Consider the following 18,444-nt stretch of genomic DNA (forward strand, 5'->3'; position numbering starts at 1 on the left):
TGCTAGTGACACGTGGCGGGGCGGGGGTGGGGGTGGGGGGTCATACTGGATGGAGTTTAAATAACTGCAGACTCATTCTGGTACCTCTGACTACCAGATGAAAGGATTGCTTTGGGTACAGACAATTAGTATATCTTCATTAGGGAAAAATTCTATCTATAGATATAGATATAATGTTCCATGTTATTTTAGGTCAAGTTCCTCAGAGGAATAAAATCAATACAAAATACAAAATATATTTATAATACAAATATATACAAAATATATTTATAATCATGCAGGGGGCGTTATTAGGCAGGCTTACAGGATTAGAGGTGGGAGAATTCAGAACGACTGCTTGTGGGATCAGTGTAGGGAAGAGTCTACAACAGCTGTCTATGAACTGGAGAGCTGGAGGTTCCAGTAGCTATTCAACCCAAAAAGATGGAAGGCCCAGAGCAAGAGAGATCAAGCATGCAGTACCAGCCTGAGGATGAAGGCTGGAAGGTCACCTGTGAGAGCTTGCGTTGGAAGGCTAAGGAAACTGGACACCTGGACGTGAGTGCCAGAGGTAATGGTGATGACTGGAACACTTCAATATGGACACAGTTCTCTGTTCTTTGCCCTTTTATTCCATCCAGGCTACGAGCCTGTTGGTTGGTGCCAACTAGAACTTTGGAGTGTCTTCCAGTGTCAGTTTGCTGGCCTGTGTGTCAGTCATTCGCAGATACACTAAGAACTATGCTTTACTAACCTGCGAGGCATTTCCTAATCTATTCAAACTGACACCATAATTAATCGTCATATAAGCCATTAAAAAATTACAATGCAGTTGGGAAGCTAAAAATATACATGAACAAGAAACAGTATAATGTGTAGTGATATGTGCCAGCTATTGCCATGGGAGAATATTACAAGATTATAAGTAACATTTATTAATGCTTTGCAGTTTTGCACACTAATTTGTAACAGGAACTCAAAGCTACCGTCTCCAAGAAGGAGGAGGACCTGTAAGGTCATGTATTTATTCTTCAAGTACACAGTGAAGCCACCACGGTTGGGGGTGGTTCTCTCAAGTAGCCTTCCTAAGATATTTAATTCATTTTCCTACGTGGCTCCCCCTCCTGGTCTCTTCCTCTTGTCCTGCTTCACAGTGCTCCTCTTTCTCTTGTGCCCCATATCATGGTAAGTAAATGGCTTCCAATTTCCTTTTTACTGGGGAAAAGATGAATAACCAAGAGGAGGTGTAGATATGCCCAGGGAAAGTTCAGCTGGTCCCATGCTGCCCTGGAGCTTAGGGAAAGAAAGCTTCTATACCCTTTTGCACCTTGTGACCACTAGCTGGGGTGTAGGAAAAGTTCAAGGTCAAAACAAGGGTGTAAACTGGAGAGAGAATTGTCAGGACCACCACTCAAGCCCTTTCCATTAGGCTTTGGATTCTGGGGGCCAACGAGCCCTGTAGCCCTGAGCTCCACAGAGTCAAACCTGCTCACCATGGCAGAAGGCCACACTGGGACTCAGTAACAAGGTGTCCCTTCAGGGCCCTGGGAAGAAGAGGACACAGAGTTTTGAGAAAGTGGCCATCTCCACTTTTATACATCAGTGACACAGCCAGCATCTTAAAGAACTTCTATAAACATTATCTGACTTCCTCCTTTCCATAAAAAAGTGTTAATTCAGAGAAATAATTATTATCTCCTGTTTTATAGATGAGGAAAACTCAGAAACAATAGTTGACTTTGCTAGATCCAAAACTAGTTAGGAGCTGGCAACATAGCTCAGCAGCTATGTTCCTAGGATGTATGAGGCCCTAGGTCTAATTCTTCCACTACAAAAATTAATTAACTAATTAAAAAATCAGTACCAGGATCTTCAGATTCCTAGTTCTGAAGTCTTCATCTGACTGAGCTTCCCGCGCAGGCAGCTACTGAGATACAGGATCTAATTAAGCAAAGTCCTTTAGAATGAATGGACACTCAGCCTATTGAGTGACTTGAGCTAAGCATTAAGCATCTCTAAACTGTACACAAGTCAGTAACTAGTACATTATCTTCTCAGTGATAAAAAAGAATTTTCACTTTTTATTGTATGTAAAATAAAAATGATCCTACTGAATTCAAAACATCTTTGAAATGTTAGGCTCCCTTTTCAAATAACCTTGCTCTTCTTCTAGTCCATTATGGGTTTGTCATCTATGAATATATAATCTTTATGTAAACGTCTATGGTGACTGATTTGTAGTGTTAGCCTGCACCATCATTTATGCAGCTGAAGGCTAGTTTTTTACTATCTGCCATAATAAGTAGAACATCTCCAATTTGTCTATACCTTACTTAAGATTTGGAGGACACTGAGTCTTTTAATTCCAAAAGTGTATACAATGTCTTTGGGGAGAATTCTGTGTTTACCTCAGACATATTCTAGCTGGTTTTATAAATTTTGATCATCATCCCAAGCCATTGTCTTTCCTGACAAGAAATGCAATCAATTTCATCTTTCCATCTACCTTTCAAGATGATTCTGGTTAATATTGGATATCCTTCAGCTTACTTATACCTCTCTTGGTCTTTGATGACTAAAATTGCATAAAATCTTTCAGCTATAAATAAATTGAAGTATGCACAGGGTACAGTCACAGGCCCTGATTTAGGACTTAAGCATTATACCAAATGGAAGCCCCTAGGTGACAGCTGACAGATTTTAAATCTAATACGTAGTCCAGTGACTTAGTGGAAATTCAAATTCAGAGATATTTCTGAGCACTTTTTCTTCTGAATCACCAGGAAAAATGTTAAGACAAATTAAGCATTGACTAAAAAAGTATCACTTATCAACCTGTCTACTGCAACCAGTTTTTCCTCCTATCACTTTCTAAAATAAAGCTGAATTAAGGTAATAGAAATGAACATATTTCTAAGTGCAAGATGACAAGCCACAAAAGAAACATATTCTTTTGAATAATTGTTTGCTTTTATAACTTTTAAAAAAATACTGTGTTAACCTGACAAAGGATACTTAAACTAAAATTCAAAATTATTCTTAGTGGTAAAACACTTGTGCTATAACCATTAAAACTTCAAACAAAACAAACATACTGCTATAACCATCATTCACTCACTTGGCAATATTTACTGAGTACTATTATGTGCCAGATACATGTTGTAAATAGGAGTGACATAATGCCAATCAACATACACTGCCTAACCATAGGCTTTATATTATTCCATATTTTACTTTGGAAAATGCTATAAAACTTGGAACAGAATTAGACAAAAAGGATAAAATGAACATTTGTCAATTTTGTCACTCCCCAGTTAAACAATTACAAAATTATTGAAAGACATTAAAAGCTCAATAACATGACTATAAAACTCAAAAATCAATAGTTCTTCAATATTACAACAATTGCTATGGTTTAGACCTAGAATGTCCCTCAAAAGTTTCATGTGTTCCCAGGTGGGGCTCTTAAAGGGTGACTGGATCTTGGGGATGCTACAGCCATCAGTGGATTAACCTACTCATGAATCCACAGCTAACTGTTCTGTGTGGAGGCAGAATCTGGATGGAAGAGCTGAGTCACTGGCGGTATAGAAGAGTGTATCTTTCTCCCTGACTCCTCCCTTCTCTCTCATCTTTCAGGCCACTGATGCGAGCAGCATTTCTTTGGTAGGTCCCTCCACCATGCCTTTCCTGCTTAGGAGCCAGCTGGCGATGGACTGAATCCTCTATGAACTGTGAGCCAAAATAAACCTCTCCTCCTTTAAATTATGGATGTTACATATTTTGTCTTAGTGATGATAAAGTGACTCTGACAACAATCACATTAAAATATGATGGGGAGAAGACTTTATTTAAAATAGCAACCAAAGTAATAATAATAATAAATCTTGGAATAACATTTTTCAAGAAGTATACAGGTCTTATATGGAACCAAATAACTTAATGATAAATAACATTCAGAGAATAATAACAACAAAGCTCTCAAAAATTAAAAATACAAGAACAACAGGGTGGGCTGGGATTTGAGAGATTCTTCCAGACAGTAAAAAAAAATAAAACAAAAATAAACCCAAATTAGTCCTGGAGACCCAAACTGCAAAGAAGAGGAGGTCCAAAAAAGCATAATGAAACTCCAGGAGGAGAAATCTCAATGAAAAAATGTACACAGATTTTCCAGGACATTGGTTTCCAGATTCAAATTTTCACCAAGTATCCGGAGTAGTCAATGAAAACTAAAAAGGCACAAATTGTAAAACTCAAAACACTAAGAATAAAAATTTCCAAAGGAGTAGTTTAGATTTTTCAGATAGAGAGCCAAAAATTAATCTTCCTAACATAAATATTGAAAGCTAAAAAAACACAGCAATCACGTTAAAATTCTAATGGCAATGACTTTGTGACACAGACATCCAATGGTCAGGGAATCCCTGTGCTGCACTCTTTATTCCCTGGCAGTTGAGCTGGGTCTATGACTAGGTCTGGGCAGCAGAGTCTTTATAGATGCCATCTATGTCACTTTCCAACTGAAGTACTGAAAACTGTCTGCATGTCCTTCTGGTCCTCTGTCCTTCTATAATGACACAGAGGTCATAAGATAGAAACAGCGTGGATCCACCACACAGTCATGAACGGAGCTTTCCTAAGAGCCACTAGACCAACACAAGATTCACATAAGCAAAAAATAAACTTTAATGTGTGAACACACTAAGATTTTAGAGATTATGATAACTGGACCACCCTACCGTATTGTGATTGATTAAATGTCTAACCTGGAGTTCGGTATCTTGTCAAAGTAGTAATCACAGATAAAATAGACAGTTTCAGAAAATTTCTAGCACACGCATCTTTTCTCAGGGACTCATTGGAGACTGTGGACAGAGGAAGGTGTGGATGGAAGGCAGACTTAACAACTGCAACAGACAATCTTGTCCCAAACTCCAGAATGTGTGGATATGCTACATGCCTCACATGGCAAAAGGGACTCTGCATCTTTGATAACTAAGGCTCTTGTGTTAGGCAGAGTAGCATAAAAGAGTCCAATAGAATCCCAGGGAGTACTGAATTTATAAGTTGAAGAAGAAAAGAAAGAGCTAGAGTTTTGCAGATACTATGTTGATAGCTTTGAAGACAGGAAAAAGGGCCAAGAAATACTGGTGACCTCTATGACTTCCCCTTTGTTTGGAAAAGTCAAGGAAATGAATTCTCCACTAGAGCTTCGGAAGAAACAGTCCTGCTAACTTTTGGTCTTAATCCTGTGAGATCCATCTCATAGAACTCCAGAACTATAAGACAAGAAATTAGTGTTGTCATGAGTCAGGTTTAACTCATGCTTTTAGAAACTAATATAACATTGTTTGCAGGAAATAGGAGCAAACACAGAGAGAATAACAAGAGATCAAGAGGCATCTGTGCAGTGGCAGAGAAAGAAGCCAGGCCACTTGGAACATGCATGATGGCCCCATGAGACCATCAATATGGCACTGACAGGATACATGAAGTGTGGAAGGACAACTCTTACAAAGAGTTTAAGGATAAGCTGGAGACTAGAAAAAGGTACATAAATAAAGTTACAAACAAGACCACTACTTGCTCTAAAGGAAAAAAAAAAAAAAAAAAAAAACAGAGCAGGGGGAAAAAAAAACCAATGCAGTGGCCCAGTTGCCATTCTTATCGATATATTTTTAATAATAAAAACATTGGATAGTGCATTAGATCCAATAACACACACCCAAGTCAGGAGGATGGGAATGATCAGGATCACTGGGTGTAAGGATTGAAGGAAAGTGGTGCGTGCAATAAAAGAGGTAAATCCTTCTATTCCAGAGGACAGTGTCAGTGGACCAGGCCCCAAACTGCACAAAATCAAGAATTGGAAACATAAGCAGGACACCCAAAGATGTAAGAGGCAAACTAAATAATCAGTTAAAGGAGTTGAAGTGGGACCTGATGTGGAGAGTATGGTGGAGCCCACTGCTTCTCATAACAAGCCTAGGAGCCAGTTAGTTCTTTAAACTCTGTGCATTATAACTTTGATCAAACAGAAAAGGACTAGCAGAAAATCTGCTGCCAGTGATACACAAAGTTTCAATATTCTTAATGTATTCTACAGACTGGATGGGATCATGAAAATCTGTGCAGTTTGGTGTTACTGTTTGCTCAAATCTGTAATTTTTTGTGCTTTTCAAATTAAAGTAAAACAGAAATGTGTATAACTTTTTAAAATCCCCCTCAAAATCTTGATCATAAGGTCAAAGGAGAAATAAAACAAACAAGAAAAAGAATTAGCTATACTGGGTGCTGCTAACACGATTAAGTTACTACAGCTTTGAAATTCCTGAGGCAAATGTTTTTCTCCACAAGAACGGTGGCATTGAGTTTTCTTAATTTACTGAAGCAAGTTCTTGATTAAATATGCTTTCCAACAACAATGCAATTTTAACATTTCATGGTTCATTTAAAGACTTCGTTTTTGTTAAAGGCAGTCCAACTCCAACAAGAAGGCAAGGCCATTATTACAATGGGTGCTGGTTCCAGAAGGTTTGGATACCATCTTATCAGTGTTGACGAGCCCTTGGGGAGTAGGGTGGGGAAGACACTAACAGAACAATTATATAAACCACATATTTTTAAACCTGTGGCTTCACAGAATTTTTTAATTAAAAAAAGATGTGCTTCATAGCACTAAATATTTGTTGAGAAAAAAATGGATTCATTATGTTCTTTTTGGGAAAGTGTGGACACGTTACATGCTCATAAAGTTGATAAATTTAGAAAAGTACTGTGCCCGAACTTGGACAGAGATCTCAATGAAAGCTGAAGAATCTCAAGAGTCAGCTTTGCTGAGCCAAAAGCTTCCACATTAATGGATTAAGAACTGTGATGAGTGTGAACTAAGGATGAAGCATGAATACAGGGTACTCTGGGACAAGAATCAGTAACTATTGTGTAAGGTTGGGTTCCTTTTTGCAGATTATTCTACCTTCTACACTAATAATTACCTATCTCATACAAAATACCAAAATATAATGTTCTTTAAAGCACACGCCAGGCTCAAAAGCTCTTGAAATGATTTAAAAATAAAATATTCAAGTCATTAATTTGCCAATCATTTAGAATGATCAAAAACATGAGAGGGTGGAAGGGACTCCTTCAAGGTCATGCTCATCAGAGTGAAGCTGATTCCTAACACTCAGTTCTTTCTCGAAACCTAATATATTTATCATGAATCATTAAACACAAACCTATTACGCAGAGCAATTGATTCTTCCATAAAATGAAAAGTAGCTTCACTTCTGTAGGTTTTTTTAAAGGACTTTGAGTAAAGTCAAGTTTGGACACAGAGAACGACACCTGTTTAAGAAAAGCAAAGTGGGATTGTGAAGGTGGTGCTCCTTGTGCTCCAAATTAGCTCAAATGAATAACAAGAGGGGTGTATAACCATGAGACTCCCGCATTCTTAAAAGTTAGAAAGATGGTATCTGCATGCTAAGTGGCATGAAATTCCTTACAGAAAAGCACAGAAAATGGGGCAGGAACATGGTGGTTTAAGACCAACGCTTGTTCTAGTTATAGTAAATCAAGTTACTAGAATGTATAGAAACTTTCATAAAGGAAAACCCCCTACAGTACCAGGCACCCATTGCTCTGTGCCTGGCACCATCTGGTGCTTCTCCAGTTTTCCCACTTAACAACTGAGGTATGAATTGCTTCCTGTTTCAGAAATAGAAAATTGAAGTTCAAACAGGAAGTGATTATTCTAGGGTAACAAGCCACAGCCACATATCTAGGATTTGAACCGACATCTGATTCCTAAATGTATGCTTTTCAACCCTATAAGCATCAAGAGTTAATATAAAAGTCAGGAAGAAGCATTTGGCAAGTTAACACAGCAACATATGTTAAATCTGAGGGGTTGGTACATGGAGTGTATTGGGTATATGTTTTATTAGTCTTGCTAATGTAACATTTTAGTTGGGATGTTTCATAATTTAAAAATAACTATAAAGAATTTTCACTGTTCTTGCCTTAGATAAAAATGAGAAGGTATATAAACTTGTTGAGAATATCAATCATTTATTTTTCAAAGAAAGTCAGAGAGTGTGGGTCTTCAGCCCATCAGATGCTATTACAGCAGGATAAGAAAAAACCTTAATACAAGGCAAAATCACTTATCAACAGCCAGGGCCCATGAAAGGCTACCATAACAGAAGCATGCTACACAACACAGGGCCAGACAAACGAGCTCTCTCCAGAGATTCATTTGCCTCTTGCTGATCCTCATAGACAAGGTAGATGGCCACACATACATCCTAGAAAAATACATTTTCTTTCAAGCAAAAAATGATTCTGACCAAAAGAGATCGTGTGTGCATGCAAAATCCAGTACTCCTGCCCTCATGGGATGGGAATTTTTGGCTCTAGAAACCTTCAGGTTGATTGATTCTTGGGCCAATAATCTGACAGTAATTGTGCTCTCAATATCTTCCATAAGAACTTTCTATGACTATGAAGTATTTGGGGTTCCTTCTTTAGACTTAAACAAAGAGTGAGAAACCGGGTTTCTTTATTAGAGAACATAAAAGACTCAAGTTTTCTGATAATGGGGTCATTGGTTTAAAGGAAATATTGAAAAGGAACTAACAAAACAGAAACAAAGATGCAATCTTTCTTAGGGACTTGGGGATGATGTTGTTAAGTGTTAGGCTGAGAGGTCTTTTACAGAAGTCAGGATGTATTTTTAAAAAGTCTTTGTTACTGCCTTTCTTTATTGTCTTTCATCTCGAGCCAATAAGACTCTCCCTTCTGCAACTTTCTCTGAATTAATTGATTTTTTTTGTGTGTGCCAGGAATTGAACTCAGGACCTTGGGCTCGCCAGGCAGGCACTTACGTTGCTGAGCTATATCCCCAGCAATTTCTTTTGAATTAATTCCTCTTGAATTAATTGTTGTTGACGTTTTCAATGAAAAATATATCACGTAAGATGATTTTTGTATGTAAAATAACAACACGAACTATAAAATTGAATTCCTCTTATTTTATTAGTATGTGTTACCAGTTCACGGGGTTTGCAATCATCTTGCTTCTTCCTTTTTAAATCCCCTTGCCCTTCCCTCCCTGCCTCCCTCCCTTTCCAGTGTCCCCATCCCAGTTTTGTTGATACTTTTACTTAGTTCATGTTACGGCACATGTTAACGTTAACTGAGGTTACCAGGGCCTGCACATGGCACATCTTTATTATATTTATTTCCTTTTCCCCTCCTACTCACCCTTCACACTCATTCCCTTGGGCCACCTCCTGTATTGCAAGAGATCTGTTCCCTTGTCCCTTCTGTTCATCCCTTATCGCTCTCTTTGTTTGTGCTTTGCCTCACCCAAATGAGAGATATCATACAGTACTTAAGCTTGTGTGTTTGGCTTATTTCACTCAATATTATATTATTAAGGTACAGCTATTTTCCTACCAATGTGTCAAAACTGTCATTCTTTAGAGCCGAGTAATATTCCATTGTTTATAGATATCACATTTTCTTTATTCAGTCATCTGTTAATGGGTATTCAGGCTGGTGCTGGGATTTGTCTATGAACTGAGCTTCTGTAAACATTGGTATGCATGTATTGTGTAGTATAATGTCTTAAACTCTTTGGAGAGACCTAGCAGGGGGATTGCTATATTATACGGAATTTTTAATTTCAGTTCTTTGAGAAATCTGATTTCCAGAATGGCTGTGCTAGTTTGCATTCCCACCAACAATGTGGGAATGTTTCTTTTTTACCTCAGCCACATCAGCATTTGTTACTTTTTCATTTTGTTGCTGTTGTTGTTCTGGAAGGGGGTTTTGTTGGCTTTTTATTGTTGTTGTATTGTTTGATTCCTTAATCACTGACATTCTTACCAGAGTAAGAAGTATCTTGGCATTGTTTTAATTTCCATTTCTCTAATGGCCAAAGATATAGAACTTTTTTTTCCATATATTTATTGGCCATTTGTATTTCTTCCTTTATGAAATGTCTGTTCATTCCTCTTGTCCATTTTTTGACTAGGGGTCTTTAAGTGGTTTAATTATTTTGTATATTGCAGATGTTAGTCCTCTGCCACAGGAGTAGCTGGCATCGTCATTAATTCCAGAAAATTTTTAGTATTTTCTTTGATTTTCTTTGTGAATCATTTGTTGCTCAGGAGTGTGCTGTTGATTTTCCAAGAGCTTTTGCTTCTTTTCAAGATTTTTCTGCTGTTGATTTCTATTTTCTTGTATAGTTGTCTGATAGTATGCAGAGGGTGATTTCTTCTTTTATATTTACTTAAGTGCGTTTTGTGGACTGGTATGTAATCTATTTTGGAAAAAGTACTATGTACTGCTAAAAAGAATGTACACTGTTTTGTGGAGGGGTGAAATACTCTGTATATCCAGTAAATCCATATGTTTAAGGGTGTGGTTCAGGTCTGTTATTTTTTTATTCGTTTTTTTAGTTGATCTATTTCTTTGCAAAAATGAGGTATTAAAATCCCCTACTATGATTGTGTTAGTGTTTATCTGATCTTCCAATTTCATCAGTCTTATTAGAAATGAATTTACAATTGAAGAAACTGAAGAGAATTTTGAGATGACACAGCTAAAGACTCAAGAATTGTGAGGAAAAGAAAGAAGGTTGTAAATAGCTGAGTACTATTAGATACTGAAAAAAAATCTAAACTATCCTAATGATAGGCTCCTAAGGGTAGTTTTCATGTTTATTAAGTCAAACCAAGTAATTTCTAGCAGTGAGTAAAACACAACGCTATCCTGATAATTGAAGACACTAAATTCATTCCAATTATATTACTCCCTAGGGCTGTTGTAACAAAGTACCACAAATAGGGTGTCTCAAAATGATAGAAATTTACTCTCTTTGTTCAGGAGCTCAGAATTCTGCAACGAAGGTGTGAGCAGGGCTGACGGCTTCTCATGAGTCTCAGTCGATGAATCCGCTCCAGCCTCTCTTGCTCCTGTGGTTGCTAGCAAGCCCTTGTGTGCTTTGGCTGTCACAGCCTAACAGTATGCTCTCTCTGTGTCTCTGACTCTGTGCCTGAATTCCTCTCTTTTTATATAAAGACATCAATCACAATGGATTTAGGGTCTCCTCTATTCCAGTATGAGCTCATCTTAACTTTATTACATCAGGAAAGAGCTGCTTTCCCAATTAAATCACACTCACGGGTTCCAGAGTTAGGATCAGCATACAGTTTTGGAAAGGCGCAGTTCAATCCACAGTAACATTCACAACTGAATTTGTGACTAATCACTCTTTTCCTACTACAGTTGTGCACACGTGGTCCTTATCTCCTAGGCTCTATCATTTTCTTGTCTTTCCTATTAAAGCCAAGCTTCTCAATGCATTTCACAGTTCTGTTTCCCATCGACAGCTCCTCAACCCCACTAGGGAGGCCAGTCCTTCCTCATCTTCATTCTATGGTCCTTGACCTTGTTAGTTCTTCTTCCTCAGCTGTCAGGACTCATTTCTGGAGAAGCTAAGTCGAGCTTCCTATGCCTGCACTGTGTTCATCCTTATCACCGCACTAGCAGCCTCCTTTGCCAGCCAATCCTCCCCACTAAACCGACAGTCCCTCCAGGCAGAGACTGTGCCTTCTGCAGCCCTATGACCTTGGCCTCCACATGGAGCCCAACACAAATTTGGTGCATAATTTCTGCCTGACTAAATGACCGGTTATCCGTATGGTGTAATATATATCAAACATAGACTATATCAAATGTAGAATCATACATTTTTGTAGTCTTTGTATCAAACTGTACAGTGCAACTAGATGATTCTAAAGTACTAGAAGACAAAAGTTACTTGCAAATTTTGTGAGTCTTCCTGTTCCTTGGGACACATAAGGTCCTCAACAATTAACTGACTGTAAAGAGAAATTAGCTTCAGGGCAGTAAGTGAGAAGGACTAAGCTTTACCTAGCAGCTCTTCACTGCCACACAGCTGCTATCAAGTACTGCATTATCTCAATATTACCAGTTCTCACTCATTTGTAGAATGCCTATTCAGTAAAATAAATTGTAAACGCTCTTCTAATGAACTCATCTGAAAATACAATTTTGAATACTAATATTGTCTCACATAATACTTTGTGTAAAAAAATGCAGGTCTTCTATATAAAAAGTGCTTTGTATTATATATAAAAGTAGACATCAGTTATGTATCTTCTCCTTTAATAAGCCATCAGAATATACTAGGTCCAATTTTAGGGTTTTAAAACTTTTTTTAAAGTTTCAATTATTTGTCTTTTAAATGTGTGGTACTGGGGATAAAATCCAGCGCATCATGCACGCAAAGCAAGTACCCTACCACGGAGCCACACACCTTGTTTCTGGGTTAGCATTTCATAATCTTACTCTTTCTTAGAAAAGGACATTCCAGAGGAAAAAATAAAATGTGCTCTTTTGTTGTTGTTGTTGAATATCTTGTAATAACCATACGGGTCCACTAAGCTCCTTTAAAAATAAATCCAAGACCCATTAGGAGTTCTTAGTGATTCTTCCCTATTTTTAACATTGGGCAATTTAAACACTGTAGGAATAATTACCCCATCATTATGTGTCATTATCCTTAAGTGTTTTTAAAAAACTAAAATAACAGAAACGGGAGAAAGAACATTAGAATACTGCTGTCTAGTGAGATACTTGCCCAATACATTAGAAACTAACCACATCCAGCTACAGAGAATTTGCAATAAGCCTAGTGCAACTGAGAACTTGGAATTTTTTTTAAAATTGTTATTAATTTAAATGTAAATAGCTACATGGCCTAACAGCAACAATATTGTATTAAACAGTGTGGGCTTATGGGAGTGATTCACTAATGAAACTATCACAGTTATGTCACCTTTCATATTTCTTATGCACTGTCCATAGTATTGTATTACACTGCCAGAAGAAAAAACAAGACGTGAATATCATCTTGTGGTATTTGTTTATTTATTGTGATGTTAAGTGTTGAATCCAGACCTCATACAACCTAGATAACTGTTCTGTCACTGAGCTATACCTCCAACGCTTTTGTAGTTTGCTTTTAACTTACATTAGATACAGCAGAGTTCGACTTTTCATTCCTCACTACAATGACAAAATGAAGAAAACTAACAGAGAGAAAGCTTCCACAAACACTAAAAGAATCAGAGATGAGGACAAAGAGTCACAAAAGCACTCAAGAATAGTGACAATGAACTTCATTATGGACATGAAACTTTAAACTGTAAATTTTCAGGTGACGATAACCTATATCCTTTCAGACTCAAGAATTATGAATGGACAACACATTCGTACAGACAAAAAGAAAATGTGGTGTTTTCATGCAGCGTCATTGAAGAGGAAGGACCTCATGAAATGATACTTTGTGATAAGAACCTGTCCCACCTTCTTTTGCTAAATGAATGTGGGATAGTATTCGTTCACCTTTTGTGATATTTGGATATCAAAATTTTACTTTACATACAGCTTGAAAATGGGCAAATGGTAGGGTTGTATACACAGATGCTGAAAAGGAACAGATAAAGTAGAAGTGAAAGAACAGATTTTAAAAGCTTAAAAGAGTTCATTGGACTCAAACAATAACTGTTGATGATTATTTTTCCTGGCATATTGGAGGCTAAATTCATGTGTATACTACTCAATGTACGAGGTTCTATAAAAATGTAAAATTCCATTAATAAGGTAATTTTTTTTGTATTTCTATTCAAATTTGTCATCTTGAAACAGGAGCTGAAAGTATAATTCAGTGTTAGAGCACTTGCCTAACATGGACAAGTTCTTGGGTTCAAACCCACCACCTAGGAAAGCAAACAGAAGGTTAAAAGTGTGGGCCCTGGAGCTCTACAGCTCTGGGATGAAATCCCAAGCCCAATACTTCATGCATGACCTTTGGCAAATTAGTCGGTCTCCCTAAGATCCAGTTCCCTCATCTGTAAAATAAGGATTAAAAATTACTTCCTCTTTTATAGAGTCTTATTGAGAGTAAATTTTGCTTGTGAAGTGCTTAACATAGTGCTTGGCAGAAAGGAAAAGATATATATCAGCTATGCATAGTGATTTTTATTATCGCTGAGTTGCTTAGAACAGCTCTGCTTATATATCAGATTTGGGAACCTAATATATGTGAAATGATAACCAAATCAACTGATCACCAACAGAATGTGTCACTGCTGATGCCTGTTGCTCCCACCAGGTATTCACATTCCAAGAGAAATAAAGCTGAGGAGTGGAACGCGTCAAGTTCTCAGTGGGCAGACTGCTCGAGAGGCTGCGGACGCTGCCAGCTTTTAGACTCAACTTTAATCTCTTACACCAGGAAATTGCTTTCTCTAAATTTTAGATTGAACAGGCATTACTTGAATGAACTCAAATCATACACAAAATATATCAAGAAAAGGTAAAAGTCTAAAATCTTACTAGCCAGAGTAAACACTGTTAACCTTCAAAGCTTTTCTCTGTAGCTATGCACATGTGTGTATAATTTTACAAAAAGCACTATCATATCGTTGGTGGTATTTCATAGTCAATTTTGCATTCAATTTTGCATTCAATAATATCTTTCTACTTTAGTCAAAAGAGATTTCTATGTTTATTCTTAGTAGGGCTCCCACTTTCAGAGACACAGTGGCAGTTAAAATAAAACAGGAACATCTACCTTTAAATAATGGCTTTGCATGTAAACTGAGGTGAGCTATGCAGTCCAAGTGGATTTCAAAGCAATGGGAATTTTTTTTCTCTTATGGAAGTACTGGCGCGCGAGAAGGCAACCTATGCTCAGTATGTGCTGTGTGACACGCCCCATTCCGTAAATAGCTATTGCTCATGGAATGTGAAACTTGTGGAATTGAACTTTTAATAAAATAAGATTGTTTTCTAACCTCAGTAAATTTTCAGGGCTTAAGACTTTCATTTCTATCTAGATCACAGCTCTTTCAGTTGGCATCAAAAACTTATTTCTGAGTGCTAAATAAATACAAAAAATATTGGCCTGGCCTGGGTCTTACTTTCTCTTGCCAGGTTCTCTCCAGAGGCCAGACATGTGTGAGTCCTAATCCCCTGGATGCCACTGTGTCTCCGCATAAGCACAGTGGTCTGTAGACTCAAACAGTGATGTTCTCACCCAGGATACTTTAGGGACTTTTATCTAGAAATCTGATCTCACTACTTCTGGGATTCAATTCCACTCTGCCAGAAGTCAGAAGCATGAATGAAAAGATGTCCATGTGCCATGACTATTTTTACCTGTTTCTATATTCTTCTTATGGCTTACTTAAAACCTCAGGAATGGTTTTGCTACTCTGCTCCTAGATAATAAACAGCTATAACAAAAGAATCAGTGTTACAGAATTTTTTGCAGGTTTAGAGATAATGTTCACAGTTTTCAAACTTAGATAAGAGTTCACAGCACTGATTTTACTCTGAAAGTGGCCTAAAATAATGTGAAAGAACCTGACTGCTATTGTGGATGACAGGGAGCTTTAAACTGGGGACAGGGGAGGTGGGATGAGGCAAAGGACTGCAGGGCCCAGGCGAGGAAACACAGTGAGGGAATCCTACAGGGGCAAGAGCAGTGGGTCTAGGCCACACCAAATCCAGACCCTGGGGACACTGACAGAGAGGCGGGCAGGTCAGCCCAGCTTCAGCCAGACCAGCAAGCAGACCGACGGGGTGGTCAGACCAGCCACCCAGCAAAGGTTCCAAAAGCCAAGTTCATATCAAGCAGACTTGGTTCTTCTTACCAGACAAAACCTTTTGTATTAAATCTGGAGGAAAATACCTGATGGACGAAAATAGCTGATGAATCCCCTAGACACAGGCATCTAATTCTCCTCCTCTGACATCATGGCAAGGGGAACTGGAGGCTTCCCTGGTTCCTCAGGAAAGTTAGTTATTCGTTATGTTAGTTAGTGGCAAGGAAACCCAGAAATGCATCTGCACCATTGTTTTATGTGTGTGTGTGTATGTGTGTGTGGTTTTTGGAGACAGTGTGTTGCTACGCAGTTCGGACTCGCCTTGAGTTCACTTTGTAGCCCAGGCTGGTCTCAAACTTCACAGTGATCTTCCTGCCTCAGTCTCCTGAGTGCTGAGATTATAGGCATGAGCCATCACACCCAGCTATCTGCACCATTCTTTCCCCGACTATCTTCCCTCCTAGGCAGATAATTAACAACAATAAAAGCAAAAACAAAAAACTATCACTACAGGAAAACCTAATGATGATGAGTCATTATATTAATAAGTAACCTTTATGTAACAAGCCATGTACTTCTATGCTATTAACAGTGAAATGCTGAGAAATGGTTTTCTTCCTTTTCATGGCCTTTATGACAACAGTTCTTAAATGTAAGATTCCAAACTCTAGGAGCTTGTCAGAAATGTGAGTTCCTGGGTTCTGCCCTAGATCCAGGGAATCAGACATTCTAGGGGCAAGGCCCAGCAATTTGCCTCTTAATAAGCTTCTGGCAGATTCTTACGGAAGTTCAAGTTTGACAGCACAGACTTAGTGGAAAAAACCTGGGACAAGAGCCAGAAGACCTAATTCAGGTTCCAGCTCTGGATTCTGTGGTCTCATTCAGTGAGATTCAATGAAGAGCCACGATGTGATGTGCCTGTCTGTGCACCGAGGCTAGTGCAAGGATTTGAGGACGCATGATAGACACGGTCTCACCCTCAGAGTGCTCCTAATCCTCTATATTCTTCTGCTCCTCTAGCAGAGGAGTTATTTTCGTTTTTCTTGTTTCTTATTTTTATTTCTAAAGTCTGCTTTTGCAGCATCACAGGCACTCAATAAACATGCAGTGGGTTAAATGGAGAGGCCATTCACAACTCATCAACAACCTTAATGTCATCCCAGTCAAGGAAGCACCAACCACTGCCGATTTAGTGTTTCTCACATGTCAATGCTGGGTGTCCCTCCGTTTGTCAGCTCATCCAGTCCTTTCAACAACCATCCCATGCTGTGGGGAATTTTCTTAGCCCCACTGAGCAAAAGAATATCTGAGGATCAAAATATTAAGTAATTTTTCTGATGCTATGCAGCTAGAAAGTGGCAGAGCCAGTGTCACGCTCACAAATATCTTTTTCCAAGTTTACAGTTAAAAGGGACTAAAGGTATAAACTGCCTTATGGGTAAATCTCCCTAAAGCCTCTCAGGTTCGTGGCAAATTATCTTCTCATCATGTTTTTACAACTGCATGATGCGGGTGTTGCTTTTAGTGATCAAAGACTAAGAAAATCAAGAGCTGGGGGAGCTAGGCTTTCAGGGGACAGATACAAAATTCTTAAAATAAGATATATATATATATATATATATATATATATATATATATATATGTTTTTTTTTCATTTTGCTAAGCACAATCCATTGCCCCAAATATCAATGAACTATCACTAGAAGGGGAAGAACAAACAAACAAAAAAACTGATGTTAAAAAAGTACAAAAGCTGTAAGTCTAGAATAAAAGTGAGTCCGTTGCATTACATACATTTTCTCTACACAATAATCATTTTGTCCTTTTTTTAAAGTTTGATTAGATTGGTGTTTGGTTCCCATCAAGCTTAAAGAAGTAGAGAGTGAGGGGTGGATTACACTAATAGACTGTCCTGCCCTTTAAAAGTCAAGCAAAATGATTCACAGGTGAAACAAAAACAGGCACAGGTCAGGCCAGGGCAGTCTGAGAGGGCACTGGCCAGGCCTCGGGCAAAGGATCCCAACTCAGGCCTGCCGGGGAGAGAAGGGCAGAAGTGAGTGTTGCCGCAAGGCACAAATGCATCGGGTGCTCGGGTTGTGGGTCCTGCAGAATGAGCCAGCATTGAGTTGCAGGAAAACGAAGCAGCAGAAAGGTGAAGGTGGCAGAGGTCTGCAGTGAGTCTACACTGTGATGCCTGTGCAACTACGATGCATGGGTTTAGCAGTGGCTCCCCCCCCCACCCCGTCACCTCGCTCTCTTCACGTTCTATAATCAGAAGCTATAAACAACTGAGGTGGGGGAAGAAAACTTACACCACAAGCATAGGCCTCACCTTACTAGGAGGGGGTCCGTGGTCATCCAAGTAAGTGGAATTTCCTAGAAAACAGAAGAAAAAGTTTCTCGGTTAGCTTTTCTCCCCCAAACAAATTTAGCACAAACTCAATGAAAGTTAATATTCCAGGTATATTTCTATTCAGAGAACAGTACCACAGAAAAATGGATAATCATTCATCACCAGATTAGCAAGGTTTCACTGATATCATCATGCTCAGTTAACAGTTTTGGGAGTTACAAATATTCTATCCACTTACGTGTGCATATTCATAAACAGACACAGAAACATGCATCATTATTTCACATCAGTGCCTGTTGTTTCTACCTTGGGCCTCTGGTTCTCAAACTTTAGTTTGCACCAAAATGACCTGCTAGGCTTGTTAAAACACAGACTGCCCAGCTCCCTTCCCAGGGTTCCAAT

General features: G+C 38.5%; 1 protein-coding gene across 1 annotated transcript in view; it reads right to left on the minus strand.

Moving 5' to 3' along the window:
- Nucleotides 1-18,444, minus strand: part of Ust (uronyl 2-sulfotransferase) — a 265,424-nt gene that overhangs the window by 141,463 nt on the left and 105,517 nt on the right. Inside the window, exon 2 of the mRNA XM_063233025.1 lies at nt 18,022-18,065. Coding sequence (XP_063089095.1) covers nt 18,022-18,065 — 44 coding nt within the window. The remainder of the gene's footprint in view (nt 1-18,021; nt 18,066-18,444) is intronic.

The sequence above is a fragment of the Cavia porcellus genome, unplaced genomic scaffold (assembly GCF_034190915.1).
Source record: "Cavia porcellus strain 051 isolate PalLab524CR breed Dunkin Hartley unplaced genomic scaffold, mCavPor4.1 scaffold_22, whole genome shotgun sequence".
NCBI classification, from domain to species: Eukaryota; Metazoa; Chordata; class Mammalia; order Rodentia; family Caviidae; genus Cavia; species Cavia porcellus.